This window comes from Neopsephotus bourkii, unplaced genomic scaffold (genome assembly GCF_033783945.1).
Source record: "Neopsephotus bourkii isolate Nb327-2 ecotype Australia unplaced genomic scaffold, CSIRO-AGI_Nbou_v1 NB_275, whole genome shotgun sequence".
Classification (NCBI taxonomy): Eukaryota; Metazoa; Chordata; class Aves; order Psittaciformes; family Psittacidae; genus Neopsephotus; species Neopsephotus bourkii.
In genome coordinates, this window is record NW_026900784.1 from 12,244 (window position 1) to 31,494 (window position 19,251).

The 19,251-nt window shown below is 37.6% G+C and overlaps 1 protein-coding gene across 1 annotated transcript; it reads right to left on the reverse strand.

Annotated features, from left to right (window-relative positions):
- Positions 1-152: 152 nt before the first annotated feature.
- CIBAR1 (CBY1 interacting BAR domain containing 1) lies at positions 153-19,011 on the reverse strand. Its single transcript, XM_061346772.1, is given in 10 exon segments — positions 153-252; positions 855-953; positions 3,312-3,431; positions 4,990-5,103; positions 6,354-6,458; positions 9,953-10,054; positions 13,981-14,049; positions 16,569-16,803; positions 18,873-18,934; positions 18,937-19,011. Coding segments are annotated over 10 exon segments (978 nt in total). The 5' UTR covers positions 18,982-19,011; the 3' UTR covers positions 153-225.
- Positions 19,012-19,251: the final 240 nt, after the last annotated feature.

Genomic DNA, 19,251 nt, shown 5'->3' on the forward strand with positions numbered 1-19,251 from the left:
CATGCACAACCACCATCTCCAAACAGGGTAAGAAATTACACTCAAAATGTGTAATTTCTTGTATGTTTAATGGAATTGGTAACTGAATCAACCAGTTAAACACATGAAACTTGAACTGTATATAGCATGTCAACTGATAAATGGCAACTATATAAAATATCAATTAGTTTTATTATAAAGGCACTTTTATTTAAAAGAAAAGCAGCATTCCATGTAGATACCGGGCTAGGTCCTTCTTGGTGAACGTTCATTCTGTATGTGTAAAGGAATCAAAAGTCATCTTAGTCAAGTCTGAAGAAGGTGAGAATGAGAAAACAGTAGACCTCTCCCTGTCTTCTGCTGTCCAAAGATTTCATTTGGCTACCCACTAACAGAGTTATTGCTGTCATGAGTTTGGTGAGTACTACAGTTGCTTCAGGACACATAAACCAATTCTGATAGGTATAGCTAGAAGACTTACTAAATCCAGTGTGCAGCTAGAGAGTAAGCTATATTGTCAAAGTAATGAGCAAACCCTTATGTTTAGAACTGCTTGTCAGCTTAGTGCAGGTTTTGCACAAAGTTCATCATGTCTTAGCAAATGTGACTGCAGTATAACATTTATGCAAGTATAATACAGGATTCTACTTAAATACTTCATTTTCTAGCTACTGAAATTGTTGGTTTTCACCAGATTTTGTTCCATTATTTGAAATTGGAACTCTACTATTAGTGCCAATTCTTGCTTCTGCTGGAATTTAAAAAATGCAGCCTCAGTGAAGTTTCTGGTCAACACACAAATACTTTACATAAAGGGAAATATTTTTTTTCCCAATAAAAAAAAAGAGACTTTTAGAACAGTTTTGTTATCTCACTTCTTTTTGAGCATCTAATTCGTCCTCTTCATCATCTTCCTCCTCTTCATCTTCCTCTTCCTCCTCCTCTTCTTCCTCTTTTCTCAGCATACTGGAAATCTGCCAAAGCAAAAATCCAACAAAAGTAAATCAACTGTTCATTCTCCTCAAAGAAAAAAATTTCTGTTGGCATTCCCAATCTTAAGTACTTGCAGGTTGTTCCTTTGGGTGCGTGTGGGGGAAGTAGTTTATCCTTTAACCCTTCAACTTCTAGTAATATGCACAGTGCCAACAGAAAGATACATGGCACAGAATATAAGTACAGTAATGAATTTTTAAAGCTAAGAAAATCCCCATAATCCTGAGCCCTATTACAGGATAGGGAAAACTATGTGTTGATCAAATTAATGTTAAAAATGAAGAAGCTGTAAGTCAGGTTTTTTCCAAGTTGCCTGGTGAGGCAGCAGGCTGAATATGACTATTAAGGCATAATTTTATCTGGAAGACATCAAACCTCTTCAGTGAAGTGAAAAAATCAGCAATATGCTGCTCTAAGATGGTTCTGAGAATAAATTATTCAAAGTTTACGAGAAGAGTCTTGATTCATGTATGAACTTCTTTCCCTGCCCATCAGTGCTTGCCCTTCAGAATGATCCTTTTTTGGTTCATCAAATGTTAAAAACAAGTGCCAGCTGTCAAGCTCTCATGTCATCTGATAGACTCTGCAATCTATACTTTTTTCTAATGAGGGCTCAATCTTATTCCTATTGAAAATAGATTATTCACAGAAGATGCAAAATCTACAGTTTAAAGTAGAATACATATTTTTTTCTATCCCCACGAGAAAAGAAACATTAAATTCAAAGATAGTTATCCAAGTCATCTGGAAAGCTTTTGAAAAATGATTTTAGGTTCAGCAGTTCTCTAAGGGCATCTGCAGCTCTAATTTTGGTTATATTTTCTGAGATCTCTTATACACAGTGATAATAATAAAACTTCAGTATTGAAGACAAAACTTCCTTTTTTTTTTTTTTTTTTTTAAACCAACCCCCTATTTTAAAAGTCCTTAAGTGCTGGTTATTAAATTGACTTCTGAGATCTTGTAATTCATACAGCTATGTATGTAACAAAAGTTTCTTTGTGCATGCATAAAGCAAACTGCGATCATTGAACTAATGAAAGCAGAAAAATCGTTAGTCTTGTTGATGCTCACAAAGTACATAATTTAGCTCGAAGCAAATGCTTGCTTACAAATCTCTGAATATAACAGAAAATGGAGTTAATTGGATGAAGCTGGGTTAACTTGAATCTAAATGCCTAAAACAGCACTGTTTCACTCTGTGAAAGAAGAAAAAAACAACACTGATTTGTAATTGGAGATCAAGGAGTGCTGCAGATTGAGCCTGTTAAAGGTAGCTTCATTGCACTGGATAGACTCATTTTCCAAGTTTTTTCTAGTTAAGAACATCTAAAATTCTGAAGAACTTCAGTCCTATTTCTGAAATAGGAGGTGCTATGTTGGCTTTAAGGGTTTTTTTTCTGCTTGCTACCCAAGTACCTCTGACCATGCTGTAATTAACTAAATAGTAAATTAAATATTAACACTGGTAGCAGTGAGGTGGTAGTCAGATAGCTAAACCTAAGAGCCAAAATGGATCAGAGTAAGGAAAGTGAGAAAGGAAATTAATTCATGTTACTTTGCCATAAAGCTAGAACTTATGGGTACATGAAAATTCAATTTTTGATTACTTAATGCTGAAAAAAATAATTAAAAAATGTAATAGAATCTGACAATTTGTTGCTCAAAATGTTATGTGAAAATGAATTCTCTTAAGTTTGCACACAGGTTGTGACTGGCCTTGCTTAAGTTAAGCTGCATGTTTCACTGTGGGCTACTACAGAAAGCATGACAGTTCCCTCCTCATGTCTTACACAACAGACAGTGTTGGAGCAGTGGTTATAGACATTTTCAACCATGGTTAAAATGATGCTTTGCTGTCTTAGAGGGCAGGTGCAAAACAGTTGACTATATTAAATGCATGTGGATAAAACTTGTATAGTTAAGCTTAATTTAAAATATCTGGTAAAGGTCATTCGCTTCGGCTATAGTTCTGCCTAAATTACAGCATACCACCCTGCATCAATAAAATGAAATGCTGAAGTTACAAGTTCAAATTGCCAAGTAAACAAAGGGATTTACAGAAGATTATAATGAGTACTTAAATAGCCTTTTCAGAAATCGTGTAAAATTATCTGAAATTGTCATGTTTAAAAGAAGACCATAACCCCTAAAGAGATTTTTTCATAGTGGGGAGCCATCCTATGAAAAACAGTTTTCCTGGTGCACAGTAGCTTTTTTATCTTTGGAACTGTCCTGAACTGAGTAAAGGCAGTGTATCCATGTACATCTCCATGGAGCTAAGGCTCTACCTTAAGACATTCTTTTAATACAGTGATCTAGCATTTAATTTTTCTTACCTGTACTGTCCTCAGTGAAGATTTTAAGGATCCAGTTCTTTGCACAGGGGACTTCGAATTTGCACGAACTATGTCTAAGCGAGATTGATAGTCTGGTGGATGAAGTGAGCTCCGAAAAACCTGTTCAGATGAAGAAGGCTGTGACTTGGGTGCCATGACACATTCACCAAGACTGAAGTTAACAAAAATGCAGCACTGGACAATTAAACCTGCTTTAGAGATCTGCATCAACAGTAGTTGATCAACACTTACAGTTGAAACATCCTTGCTCAACCTGAGATCTGTCATTTACTGTGGTCAAAAAGACCTGAGGGGATTTACCAGGTGGAAAACTGCAGTAGTTCCCCATTGACATATACAGCTGAATTTCAGGCTAACCTAGAGGTACCAGCCCCTTCAGGTCTTCATTTCTTGGAGATGAACTCCTAGCCCCTTCACCTGCAAATCTTGCTACCAGTCACAGAAAAAATCAGAAAAAATTCAGCTGGTATGTTCAGCTGTGCAGCTCAAGGAAAATTTGGGAAAACTAAGCTTAAGAGTACAGGGGAAACTATAATATACATTATAAGTTCTTTCCAACAGACAGAAAGAATAAATTTTAAGACTTAACAGCCTGATGCTGTTTGTGCAACACCTATTAAAAAAGTCAAGGAAGATAGTAGAATTATGGGCAGTATTTTTATGGAGAGTAAATATTGTCCAATTAACAGGCAATTTAAAAGATTCGAAATTTGGTTGTGAAAGATAAAGTACTGACTTGAAGGATATTTTTGAATTGGTGCCACATGACATTTTAATTGTAAAACTAGAACACTACAAAACTGCCATGGTGTAGTTTAATAAAAATACCAAGCAGTCTCAAATGTGACTGTCACTAAAGAATCATGATTCTGTATGTCTTACACTAAATGAATACTGCCATCCTTGGTCTTCGGCTGTGTCATAGAAAATAAAAAATAAATAAGGACTGATAAGATTTACCAAAAAAAACGACACACACAAAAAACAGACCAAAATGATCCAACTTTTTTGACAAGCTGAACACACATATACCACATAAAAGTTTAAAACCCCAACATCCAGAAGAACTGCAAGATGAATAAAGGACTGAAAAACATGTCTTGGAAAGTGAGACTAACTCAGAGAACAGAAGGGGTGACTTGAAAAGGAGGTGTAACTGCCATAAGGTAAAAAAAGCAATTTGATTACAAATATCTCCTAATTCTAGAACAGTCTAATAAAAAATGACTGAAAGACAAAAATAAGCAAATAAAACTCAGAGATATTTTTAATGAAGTAATTAGTCTTTAGAACATATCACAGCAGTCTAAGATTATCGCTACTGTGCATCTTTACAGTGGGATCACTGCAGAGGTGTTGTTTAAGAGCTATGATGAGCTGAGCTGGGAGTGGCAGTTAATTTAGGAAAGTCTCTTATTTGTGTTTTGTGGGAAAGATTAGATTGCCACTGTAGTTCTCTGTTTTTAAGACCTCTGAGTTTGTAAACCTGCATGCTCTTGCTGCAGAAGTGCAAAAAAGGCTTGGTATATGTAAGAAGCTTGCTTTGGGAACCAGAAATATGCATTATATTTTCTGCCTGTGACATGGATAGTCCGTAAGTATGGAAACTTTTTTTATGTAGTATGTAATTTGAAAAGCAAATCTTAATCACTCTTACCTGTAAATCTTCTTCTTCATCAATATTTTGGATATTTTGGTAGGCAGCAGTATATATCTCTAAAGCTTTCCCATGGAATAACATTTCAATGGTTATAAATTCAGAAAATATGTTCTAAAAGCAAACAGAAGGTTTTCTTAATGCAGTACATTTTCACTTCAAGAAATTTCTGAATTCTGTACTTGGTAGTTATGTGATACAATTAACTGCACAATACCAAGTAATTTTAAGTAGTTAGACCTGAATTTTAGAAATCAAATATAAATGCTGGCTGGGCTGTCACTTGCGCAGTTGTCATTTCATACTAAATTCTAAGTAAACACTTGAAAAGCAAGTGCGGACTCATTAGGAATGAATAAAATGTCATGCTGAAAACTCAATGTTCCCCAGTACGTATCTGCAAGATGTAGTCAGTGGATTTTTTGCTTTATCTTTTTTTGCTTTACTTTTATCTTTTTTAACAGGTTGGGGATAAATTATCTCTAAATTACATAAAATATATAAATTTATCTCTGTAATTTATATACAGTATATATTTATATTCCATATAAATACATAATATATATCAGTATAGAAGTATGTTTTTATAAATATATATAAATAATATATTTTTATATATATGATTTACAGATAATGACATTTTATATAACAAAATATATATATAAAACCCCTACTTAATGATGACATCTTCAGATCTCACACAATCTTTTTCATATTAGTGTAACATCAAGTTACATCGTTGGTTTGGCTGGTTTTTTTCAACCCATCTTTCATTCTTCCATATTTAGTCTGTCTCCCCTCCAACAAAAAGTATCTTACATCAACAATTTTATAATTAAATCTGAGATCACATAATGCTAGTGGTTTTCAGTCCCTATAGTCTTTGGGACTTATGCCACTTAATGTTTTACATTAAGAGAGAAACTTGCAGTTACTAAACATTTTGCGCTTTTGGTGTCGGTAAAAATTTTAACTGGAGTAACCCCCACAAATCTCAGCATGGATAGATATATTATTTACTTATCACTGATTCTGATAATTTTGCTGATATTAATCGACATACATCATTCCACTAACAAATGCAGCTACCAGTAAAGTAGAACACAGCAAATGTTGGAAGGTGCAGGCACGAAACAATTAGATACAGCAAAATTCTGAATGCAATAAACTGCAAGGATAATGAATTGATTTTTTAAATTCAAAACTTCAAAATATTTGGATTATGAAATATTCATGAATATCACAAGATTTGCATTTATGTAGGCTTAAATTAATACTAAACATTGCTAGTCTTGCCAAAGAGTATAGGAATTATATTATGCAAGATGAAATGTGATGTCACACTGAAATGTGAGAAGACATACTTTTATGTCCCTTATTTTCTGTTTCTCAAAGTTATCAATGGTTTCCTTTAATTGCTGAGTTGTTCGAGTAGCATCCAGTGAAGCTCTTTGCAATTCACTTTCAGCCTGGTAAAGGTAACATAAAGGTGAAATTAGTCCTGTGTTTGATACAAAGATACTTGCTCTAATTGCCATGAAAACATTTAAGTCTGGGTTTTCAAAATACTACACATCTAAGTTAGTGTATTTGTAAATTTGTTTGCATCTTAGTAAATAAATAAAGGTGCCTTCCACCCCATTGTGACTTTTGAAATGTGAAAAATGACTAGCTGCAGCCAGTCAGGAAAAGTCCCACTGGCCTAATCTATGTTCTGCTAATAGTCATCTGCTAATTCCACTGAGCCTGATGACAGTGACTGAGTTCAGGGAATAAACAAGCACAAGGGTTTGCCCTTCAGAAAAGTTGAGGGTTTTTTTTTAAGGAGTAAGGAGAGGGCCTTTACACCTTTTGAAAGCTGTAAAGGAGAGGGTAGGACTGTGCAGGCCAGAGTGGTGGATGAGCAGAAAAGATCACCCCTTCCTTTCAAGAGCACACCAGCCTGCTGGGTCTAGGATTATTCTTTTCCATGTGCTGAACCTCATCTTCCTAAGTTTTTATAAATTATTTAAATATACAATAGAGCAGCAGCTGGAATGAATTCACTTTTCATGTAAGTATTTCAATCAACGGACTAGAGTTAATATTTTTAGATCTAAAAGCATTTCAGGTATTTTGTATTTTTATATTACTAGCATATTATATAAAAAAACATCTGCAGTAGGGCACTGGGAAGTGGACACATCAGTCAGTCCCTGATGCATAAATACAGTTTTTCTTATTTTGTTGCTTCAAAAAGCATTTTAGATATGTATTTTACTTAGATATAACTACAAACTGTATAGAAATGCGTACTAGCATTTAAATAAAGGTATTGAAGCTATTCTGGTTAAGTAAAGTTTGAGAACTGTGTACTATTTGTACTATTACAAAGTAACAATGTAAGGATGTTAAGAGCTTGAAGAGTGGGTCTAGACTTATTGTCCATGTATTACTTGTCAAACAAAACTAGTGAAGACGATATTTACTTAGAGCCTCTGTTAGTGAGTATCATCATAATATATTTTGTCCTGAGTTTTGGGGGTAGTATACGGATCAAGTAATTGAATCCTACAATCAAGATACAAGATTCTTCCCAGATCTAGTTTTTAATGTTACAGGTATGTGGAAACCTAAGGCATAAAGTGTGCTGTCTCTTCTTTTTCTCTGATTAAAATCTGTTAACCTCATATTACACAATTATAAATTTGAAACAATCTTACAAAAATGGCTTAAAGTCATAGGCACAATTCTGCCATTACCAGGCAAACAAACTTGATAATCATCTTCAGTAATATATATGGTCACGTGTTCATCTCCCTTTCTTAATTTGGGCCAACACAGGAGGGAAGCAGAGTAAGGAAAGACATTTTGTGAATTCTCAATTATTACTATCAGTCACTCTCTGTAAATGAAGGCAACTGTTACACATAAGCAGCCCTTACACATGCAAATACAGCATGTTATTTCTAGAATAAATAAATGTATCTTCTCAATCCATCTTAAACAGACTGGCTAGATTTTGTGAACAGAGGCTTTGGGAAAGGAATGTTGTTTGTTGCAGAGTGAAGTGTCTAAACTTGCAGAACCTGCATAGTTTGCACAACAGCAGTTTGGTATTTTCTCTTCTGGAGCACTCACCTGTGACTGGAAACGCTAGTAAAGGAAAACAATGGCAAAACAATATTCATAGAAGTATCTGTTTTCCCATTGTGAAGTATCTACCTTGGATATTTTAAAACTTCTGTGTATGTGGAGGGTGCTATTATGATGTTGTCTGAAGTTTCCTGCTGTAAGACATTACATATAGTTTGTTCCAGCTTTGCTAGAATTCAAGTATCCAGGCCAGAGTATTTCAGGACAGCTGTTTGTCTTGGACTGGGAATTTGGTTATTTACTTATTTAAATACTGATAATAAAATAATAAAAATAACCAGACAACCTTGGTGGACCATTTCAGGATAAAAAAATAATTGTGATTCAAAGCTGTACCACCCCCATCTTTTATAAGATAGACATAAATCTGGGAGTGAGTACAGAGCCTTTGTTATCTGTGGCCAAAACTGTTACCTGCTGAAACATCACAGTTGCTTAAGAGAACCACTGCTGGAGGTGTGCTAACAAATAACAAACATGGTGAAGCCTCTCTCAAACGTAAAAGCGGCCTGCATACATATTCAGGATCAAGTGAATATATTCCTGCTCCCAGTACTTTTTATGCATTTTGTGTTGATCACTTTAAAATGCCAATACACAGCATTTGATCCCTTTGGCCATAGGCAAAGCCAGACTGTACTGAGGTTTAATAACTCTTCAGGCAGACTCTTAAGTACAGAAAACACAGGTGTTACAAGAAGCTCAGCCACAGGAGGATATTTGGGAGTAGCTTAGAAAAAAGAAGAAAGAAGCTAGGTGCCATCCACATACCCAGGAAATCAACTGGGAATTAGCACAAGAGGGAGAAAAATGCTCCCAGTCTCCCTTTAGGGAGAATAGCTTACTGTTAGCATTTACTTCCAATGGAAGAAAACTGCATCACAGCTGAAGTTCTAACCCTACGGCTGACATCTGTTTGTCTTTATTACATGAGGAATTCTAATCAGTAATCAATTTAACTGCTTTAATTAATATTAAATGGGAATTCTTTGGCAGAGACAAAACGTAATTCCCCTGGGTGGCATCGGACCACCAGAGTCATTTCTGCTCTTTCTGCAGTCCTGTGCCCCAAACACTAGAAAGATCCTAATTTCTGAAATAAAGTTGATGAAATCCAATGAAGACTAAGACTGCCTCACTCCTGAGTCCAATACTAGAGTGTAATAAAACATAAACAGCACATTATTGCAAATTTAAATGCTGTACCATAATTGTGGGATTGCCTTGATCCCCTTTATTTTGTCATTCTTAGATGCTGATTGCTTTGGAATTTGAAACCTCAGTGAGATTTTAATGGAAATTCTGTGGAAGCTATTTTCCCTCTGTGATACCTAATAGCATACTTCAAAGGGTCACTGGTCTTTTGAAAGGAAGAGTAGCCTGGCTGAGTATTCTAACAATAATAACTTTTCATGCTTCATCTCAGTTGGAGGAAAGTCAGGCCCCATCTAGAGCATCATCTAGGTACAAGGAAGCACAACTACCGAAGTGACAAGGAAAATAAAAATCCCCCAACCCCCCACATAAGTAAAAAAGGAGTTGTCTGATTACACTTTCAAAAATCTCCAGATCCCCGGATGTGATCTGTGCCTGTCTCTGCATAAACATATCAAATGCTCTGTAGTTTTTTTTTAATAAAAAAGGGACTAACAAAGCAGCTCTTGTAAGCTGTAACTTACAATAACATCATGAGGTTTAAGGAAAGATTGAACATCAATATTGGAAATAGTCCCTCTAAAGAGCATTCTTCTCATATTACTTTCTAAACGTATTTAATTCCTGAGATTTTTTAAAAATATTTCTTATAACCATTAGAAATAGAGGATACAATAATGTGTCGATCTGATGGATTCCGCTGACGTGTCTTTTCCAGTTGAGACAATTGCTTGGCTTCTCGGTTCTTTGCTGTCAAAGTTGCTTTAAGATCATTCTGGAAATAAAACGGTTTAGACATGTTTGAAATAGATCTAGGAAAATACAAAATGCACTTTTCTTCACACAAACATTACGTAGAAAACATAAATTCTGCTTTAAATAAAACCAGATTTTACTGATATGATCCCCTAAAAGAGAAGTCAGTGGAGATCAAGAGCATTTAGCACCTTGCACAACTCTCTCTAGCACACTACAGTTTAAAATGTGGGGGGAAAAGAGAAAAAAATATTTACAGCTTTTTGTGAAAAGTACAGTAGATAGTCAAAAGCCGAGATCCCCAAAGCACAAAGACAGGCCCATTGCAGACTTAGCAATGGAATAAAGATGCCACTTAGAAATAAAAAGTGGCATTTAATAGATCAGTAAGAAAAAAACCCAAAACAGGCAGCAGTCAATACCAGTCAGTAATACTAAGAACACAAAACTGCTACACAGAGCTTAAGGGGCCATAGAAAATCCATGTCTGAAAGGGTTAAACTGCATATTTATAAATGAAGTTAGTAAAGTGCCTAAATACAGTTGGAACAAGATACATCCTAGTAATGATGTACCTAGAAAAGATGAAACTTGCTGATCTAGAAAAGGCAGAAACTTGCTAAATATTTATGCTTCTCACTTCTAAAGGAGGATGTGACAGTTTTACGAATGGTTACATACCACTCTCACATTCTTGTTCATGCTATAAAACTGTGTTTTGCAAGTAGTTTGGCATACACGGAATATAAAATTGCCAGTCAGATGTTTATCACTCCATTGACCTTGGTGTGGGAGATGGTATTAGTTTTGGTGGCTCTAATTTAACAGGGCCTTAGAACAAGTGGAAATACAGCCCAAGGGAATCAAGCCTCACAAAATCTGAGACAGGAGTTGGGCATGCATTTCAAACCATTTCTTCTAAAAAGGCTAGAACAGAGTGGATTAAAGACTATCATCCTGGGAAGTTGTTTGTGCTCCTTCCTTGGATTTCAGGATTTTAAGATAGTTGTAGGTCTCCTTCACATCTGAAGACACACAACCAAGAATGCATCTCTTTTACAAGTTTTGTGATCTTGTGACCTTTGGTCCAGACCACTAGTCAGTGACAAGCACAAACATGCCAAGTTTCCACATGCTGTGTTTCTTCAACAGGGAGTCTGTACATGAGGTCAGGGTCAAAACATGGCAGCTTCTTCATTGTTTCTATCCTTACTGTCTGTTTGCATGTCCTTGTGTGTATGACTGTCATTTTGCTTCATCTTTAGGGACACAGAGATAGTTTCTTATAATAAAAGTGACTTCATCTTTAGTCCTTCAAAACTAATTTTGCTGCTGTTCTTTCAAAAGGGAGTTTGCACCACCTTTAAGGCCGTCTGAAAGACTGTTGGAGAGGGCATTCCTTTCTCCTTTATGAAAACCGTGCAAGAAGACTAATAATAGAAAAAAAAATAGCATTACATTTTAAAATTTAAATTAAAGGTAGAAAACAGGAATACCTTTATTTTTACCACTGAACAAAATAGGTTTGTATTTAATGCATGTTTAGTGTTATTTAATGATGGCCGTGCTAACAGTACTGACATCCCAGCCAATCAGATTTAAAGTTGTGGCTGAAAGTTCTGACTTCCATGCAGTATACTGTTGAGAATGCTAAGGAAACCACTAGGGTTCTAGAGTTACCATTACCAAATTCAGCATTTTCTTTCTAGCACATAGTGACTTTGGAAGTACCTACAGGGACAGCACTGTTCCCTTCTCTACCGCTGTTCTCTGTAGCAACAGCCTCCATCAAACACACTTCTTTGCTAACCAAAGCCTGAGAAAGATATGTTGCTACTGTGGCTATAGTGATGGAGCTACAGGCAAGTCTTGGATGTACAAAGGTAGGGCACAGTTACATATATATTTTGTCCAGGATGCTGAAAAATCAAGGTGCAGAAAAATACCCTGAACAAAATATTCAGAAGCTGGGAAAATGCCATTATGGTGAAGGAGCCAAGGCCTAAATTATTAGCTAACTGAAAAGAATGAATAATTGTTTTTACTACCATCTAAACCCAGAAAAAAAACAGACCATCACAGAGCTCTTTAATCTCAGTGGAATATATAACAAGAACCAAACATTGGTGAACTCCTTCATTTAAAACACCACCGCAAACATCAACTAACCATTATCTAAAACTACACTACAAACTCTACTACGTTCCTCTTCAGTATCTTCAGACAAGGATTTGATACTTTTTGGAAAAAATAGTTTAATTATAACCAAAGACAAATGGGACGGAATAGCCAGTCAGATAAAGGACAAGTACAGAGAATACAAAATTATTCATAGTCCCTCTGGCTTTGAACTATGAATTCAAGTTACACATAAGAACTCTGGTCACCCACCTAATTTCAAACTGTACAGAAGTACAGCTACAGTCCACCGCTGTATTGTTACCTGCTTTAGTCACTGAAGTTATTAAAGCAAACCAATCGTTTCTTCTGCAGGTAGATCACCTTGGTTTTATGATGTCCTGTTTTTACATGAAGAAAAGCATCCAGGAACAGAGTTGCCCAAAAGCAGAAAAGACTGATACATAGAACAGTGAAATAGAAATCCTAGAATCCTACAATTAAGCTGCATTACAGGACAAGAATATTAAACTAGTTTCCACTGAAGCTGCCAAATAGCTACTTAGCATAGTAAACCTGGAGGTGTGAAAGAAACAATTTTATTGTGATGGCAGTTAAAGGCCAACACTGTTCTGATTGACCTGGGCTTCTTTAGTGCATTTGATACCACAGGATATTCCTGTCTTAATGCAACAGAAGCAGCAACAGTTCCTTTTATATAGAGCACAGAAATAGTCTGTAGACACCCTGGAATAGATCCAACAAGTATCAGTGAGAACATCCCCTTTTTATAATGTGCTATAATGACATATTCTGCCTGGCTTTACTTAATAGGCTCATGTAGTTACAGGTGAGGCAGTCCTGCAGCTAGCACCCTGTGCTAGCTTTACATCAGTGACAAAACTTCCTTTTCACTAAAAATACCCCAGTGGTTAGAGATGATAACTGAAGACCAGACATTTGAAGTTTTAGCTTGGGTTTATGGTAACTGCCAAGTAACTGGGGGTAGGAAATAAAACCATTTAATGGCCTACATCTTTAGTGAAGTGTCTCTCAGTTCAAAGGTATGTTGATAACATAGTTAATACCACCTACAGTTGAAGAACGCTCTTGTACTCACTAGCTATGATAAACATTAAGTAATGCTGGCATTTATTTCTGGCTTTGTGACAGGCAAAGACAACAGGAAATACCAGTTCCTGTTACAAAGGATGACCAGGCTTCAGTTGCCGCTGCCCTTGACATTTACTGGCTATTGGTGGGGATGCATTTCAAGACAGTATCTTCAATGCTCTGGAAGACCCAAGCACTGCAGTAGCGCTCTGTGTCTCCTCAGCAGTGTTGTCATAAACACATTAAACTTGTCTTCCGATCCCAACATTTACATCTTATAGAATACTCAGTCAGGTCTAGGTCTCACAAACTTGTTTCACAGTGACTATTAAGATACCAAATTCTAGGATACAGGCTCTGTAGGCTACAACTCTCCTAAGGACTACCACACGCAGTAGCACTCAAGTGCAGGATGCATTTCCTTCCTGTTTCTCTAACAACCGAGACAGCTGTGCAGTGAGTTCAACACACCCTAGTCGGTTCTTCACAGTACTGAAAAGATACAAGAACAAAACCATGAAAAATGCTAGTTTGAGATGTGATGCCACAAGCTACTCTAACCATGATGAACACACTAAGATTTTCGTATGTAAAATACCATCAAATAATGATCATTTTACCTTTTCATTTATATATATTATGATACAGTAGAAGTTTGCAACCGAGTGTCCAGAACACCAATGTACCTTGTGAGAAAACAGACATTTAACCTACCCTTTTAAGCTTCACTATGGTGCCGTAACTTTTCAGAGGTTCAACAACCTTGGCTTCAAGCCTGTCAACCTACAAAAGAAATCACAAGGTCACTAAAATAACCCACATCTACAGTGTGCAGATACAGGAATTGGTTTTACTACTGATTCATCTTACCAGGAATTTAGTCCATTTATGGTTAAAATACAGTGGGGTGAAGGTTTTAAAAATACTGCAAAAAACCAGAATCAAATATATTAACCAGTAAATCATTCATATTTTGAGGAGCTCAAGCTGATTTCTAGTGGAATTCCTTTTTCTTAATTGGCAGGATTATTCTTCATCAGGATAAATGGAACATGGAGATTCTAATAACTGAGCAGCACTAAATACAAACATTGCATCTTGGAGATTCTTAGCTTTCTGTCTAAAGTTAAATATCAGTGTATTTGCTCTACACTTGTTGATAGCAAAGATGGCTTAGTCCATAAACTGTCAATCATACTGTATGAAATGCAACACTTCTGTTCTTAAAAATAATGAAAACAGCATCGTAGATACGAAAATCTTAAAAATATCAACAACAGGTTGTGTAAAATGCATGAATGCTCTCACAGATGAGTGCATCTGAATTTTTGTTTCAGTTCTCCTCGTTAGAAAAACAGCTACATATGGTCAGACAGGCAATAGGATAAGACCTGCCTGCTTGTCAAAATTGAATACACTGCCCAAATGGCCCCCACATAAGCTGCTGATGACTTTGCACCATCTGGCCCTTGCTATTACATCCAAATTAGGACAAGATGCATACTTCTACTAGAGATTGACAGACATTACACTCCCCTCTTAAAGTGGCAGTTGCTAGTCAGCCAAAATCTCTGCTGACTGAGCAAACAATTCTCCTTTACTACTCTGTATCAGTGCACTGTTAAACTGTTAATTTCACTTAAACTGCCAATAGAAAGAATAGGGCAGTAAGGTTCTAAATGAAGCATGTGACACAGACATACCAAATAACCTCCCCATTTTGCTTACTTATCCTTCCACGTGTTGTGGAAGTACCTAATACCTCAGCATTTATATATCTAGCGCTGCTGCTAGAGACCAGAAATCAGTAACCCTTATAAGCAATTTTCTCTTGCCCACAATGCCAGTGTATATGAAAACTGATTATTGATGTGATGCCCAAAAGAAATAAAGCTGAGGTTATTTGATTTTCACAAGCAAAGGAGAACTTGATTTAAATAAAAGCTTCTGTTTTCTTTTGCTGCTTCTGCCTTTTCTCCTTCAAAAGGGGCTTGGGGACAGGCAAGGCAGGAAGATACAGGCCAGATGTTCTTAAAAACACACTTAAATTGAAAACAGCAAAACTCAAGCCGTTACATAGGTACCGTGAAATTGCAGATTCATCGTTTAAAGGTGAAAGTTGACACAGAAGTCATGCAGTCTGACTTCACATACATCTTTGGACATACTATAAATTTACTCCATTAACAGAGTGATAAATTCGTATTGCATCAATTGAAGTATAAGGACCTACGTGTGGCTTAGCTGGAGCCAGATGCATAAGCGCTTATGGAAAATAAAAATCCCACTATCCACAGCCTTGGATTTCTTCTTCGTAAAAATCTGGCCCTAAATACACTGTTAAAAAACTGTGGGTTTTTCTTGTTTTTCAAACCAACTACTTAATTTTTGAGGTATCCAGTCTACTAACTTGTTTTTAAAGGTTTTCTTTTTCTACTTGGTTAATACAGAAAGACTTGCTACACTTCCTTAAAAATAAAACAGTCCTGTATGAAAACATCAAGAATGTCAGCTACTTCAACTGGGGTTTTTTTTCAATTATAATGCTTCTTAGCTTTTCAAAACTGTAACTAGGAATTTTCTATGCCCTACTGAAAGAATAGATATGTACTTTAAAACCCAGTTTGAGTACATGTGAATTTATTTTTTCCTAAATCTTTCAAATTCTGGATCATAAATTATAGTTTGAGTGGCCCTGCATACAGATGTGTTAAGTGGCATAAGCACCTTTTGTTACACTCACACTTATTGAGCAGAAACATGACTATGTTGTCACATGTGGTCCAAATCAAGTTTGTATTTCTAGTGTTGAACTACAAGCTCATGAAATCTACAGTGGTCCCCAACAGCACCTCAGAGAGGCTGTCAGTTCCAGTGATGGATTCCAGGTAGCACTTTCTTCCGTAGTGCTTCTGATAATAGACTCGACAGAAGGAAAATGACTGATTTTACCTCACCGGCTGCTGGACAACTCAAGTCACAAAACTAAAAGAATGCTTTATTAACCATAAATCGTAATCCAAAGCCTAAGACAAATAAAAGACTTTGTCTTATGATTGCTCATACTGATAGTTCCACTGACTTCGGCAGGACTAACCATAGGCAGTTTTCACTAAAGTTATTAGCAGAGTAAATGATGAATGCTTTGGCAGCCTGTCCTGCTCTGTCATTAATATATTTTAAAGTGTCTTACCCTGTATTACTCTTATGGTACCAGAGTATATATTTTCCCTTTCTAATCACAGATAAGTGACTGAGAAGTTCAGATGGCAAACACAACATGTACAGCTTTAATTTTGTACCTCTGCCTGGCGATAGTCCTGAAGTCTGGAAAATTCATCTGCAAAGTTTTTCAGTCCAACTTTTAAGTTTGGTGTCTCTGTGGCTGCATATGCATATACTTCATTTACTAGAAGATCTGCTTTGTCTCGTAGTCTGGCAGTTTTACGTACATATCCAGCAAATATTTGGCACAATTCACCAAAATGTTTTTCCACATTTGAAACAGCATCTTGTATTTGTCTAGTCTGATTGTCCCTGGATACCAAAGAAAAATATGTGAGAAATAAGAAGGGGACAAATGTTTACAACACATACAGAAGAAAAGCTATATAATTATACTATTAGTAATTTATACATGGTTTGGATATCTCTTTTCAATGTAAAACAAATGTACTCTTAAAAATATAAGGTTATAACAGTTTGATGTACTATGTGTATTATGAATTAATAACAAACAAAAAAGCGCAAGATTTGCACTTAAAAATAAAGATCCAATGGAGGAAAACCCTAATTATGAGTACCAGCTTGGAAGTTTTCCTCCTGTAGTTAATCAGAAGTTCACTATTACTGATGGCATTAATTACTAACATAGTGGCAAGAGAGACCTGCAGGTCTCAAAGAAGAGTGGGCCACACAACTTCCTGCAAGAGTCTGCAATGTAAACAGACAAGTCAATGGTTGGAGAGATCAGGCAGTAGAGGGCAAATATGTAAAGATATTAAATGTTTAGATTGTGAACAGGTACCAAACTGTTCCTTGTCAGCACTACAGAGGGTAAACATACCTAAGAATTACAGAAAAGTGAACAGACACAAGTACAGAGTTGAAAACTCTCAAAACACAGAAAGAACATTCATCTTTTCTTATCTGAACCAAATGGCTGTATATTTCAGTCCCCTGACTGATTCAGATTGGATGGGGCTTTTGAACTAGTGGAAAGTGTCCCTGCCCATGGCAGGGGGGTTGGAACTAGCTGATTTTTAAGGTTCCTTCTCACCCAAACCATTCTATAATTATTAATGATCTAAATAATTAACTCTGAGTTTTTAATTCACGTATTTCACTTGGTATTTTGCTTTCCTATTCCTGAATCACTTGATGGTCTTGTTCTAGTTATGCTTCAGTGATGCTGTTAAACCAAATCACTGTCAGTGAATTCATGCCAGTTGTTGGTCTGACAGAGTCAACTACAGGACAATTTAGCCATCAGTGGCTGCCAGATACTGAGTCCTCAGAAGCTTCTATGGTCTACATGAGGCAATTCATGTCAAGTGTTGCAATTCTCAGCAACAGAATTCACTCATACCACTGTCATGGTGAGGGACAGAAACAAAAGCTTCTTTCACATACTTAAGCTATCCCAGCTCCAAATGCTGGCCAACATTTAAATATTGACTTAGTACTAGAAAAAAAAACCCAAATTTTAATACTTTTAAGACAAAGCAACAATACAGTCAATTCAAATGAAGAACACCTTTCTTCAGGAGCTCTTCAGAAAAAATCCTTCATGCCAAAGTTCTGCTACAAGCAAGCCCTGGTTGTATTACTTCATAGCAAACAGTCTAGAGGACTGTTCAAAAGAGATTTTGGTCAAAGAAAGCAAAAACACAAGTTCCTCAGTCCTCCACGGAATGCTTGAGCATAGAACCCTTTGAATAGGAAAGGTTTCACCCAGTGTGTGGGAAGGTAAGAGTCTCGTTAAGTACCAATAAAGCTGTATTTCAAAGTTAATACCGTGTAATAAAATCTTCAGTAAAAGGTTCATCTTTCCTACTTTACTGGAAGGTCTTCGTGTCAGAAAGTGTTCCTCTCCCAGGGGGAAACCCTGAACACGTTTCCTCACCCACTTTCCAATTTTGATCTCACACTACTCCCATGCAAACAATACTTAATTTTGGGGCATGAAACCCTAAATTTCCTTAGGTGGGGGTGTGAAAAGGGCTTTTCCCCTCCTCATTAGTTTTGACAGCTGAGAGGCAGCCACAACATTATAGGAGAGTCCCGATTAAACCTGCATCTCTACAGAGCACATTAAGCCCAGAAAAGTTTTGCGGCCTTCCCCTGAGGCGAACAGACGCGGTTCCCCCACAGAGGGGGGTGGCTGCACTAAGGGGAACCGGGCCCGCATCGCCCCCGACCCCCGCGGCACCGCGGGTACCCTGATGCGCCCGGGCCTCTTCCCCTGCCGGAGAAAGCCAGGCGGCGCAGCCTGCCGCCGCCACACGAACCCCCAGAGCAGCCTTCCGGGGCACCGGCAGAGACCCGCAATAGGCCCGAAGGCAACAGCACCCCCGGGCCTCCTCCGCTCCTTGCCGCCCCGTTACCTGGCGTCCATTCCGCGGCCCAGCAGCATCATGATGGCGGCGGCAACGACCCGGCGAGGAGGGCGGTGCTCCGTGTGCGCTTGGTTTCCATGGACACCAACCGCCGCATGCCCTCCCTCTCCCCCCCCCCGGCTCCGCCTCTGGCGCGGGGCCGTGCGGCCTGCAGGCAGCAGCGCTGCGGCTCCCGGGTGGGCTTCGGAGACCGGCTTTTGGCTGCTGACACCCCCGTCCCTCCCGGCGGCCGGAGCGCGGCCGGGTCCTGGGCCCGCCGGAGGTCAGGGGCTGAGCCGAGGCCTCCTGTTTGTGAGGTGGGTCAATCCCGGAGAAGTGTAGCTCAAAGCCCGTACCGGCGCAGGAGCAGGCAGCGGGAAGGCTCGAG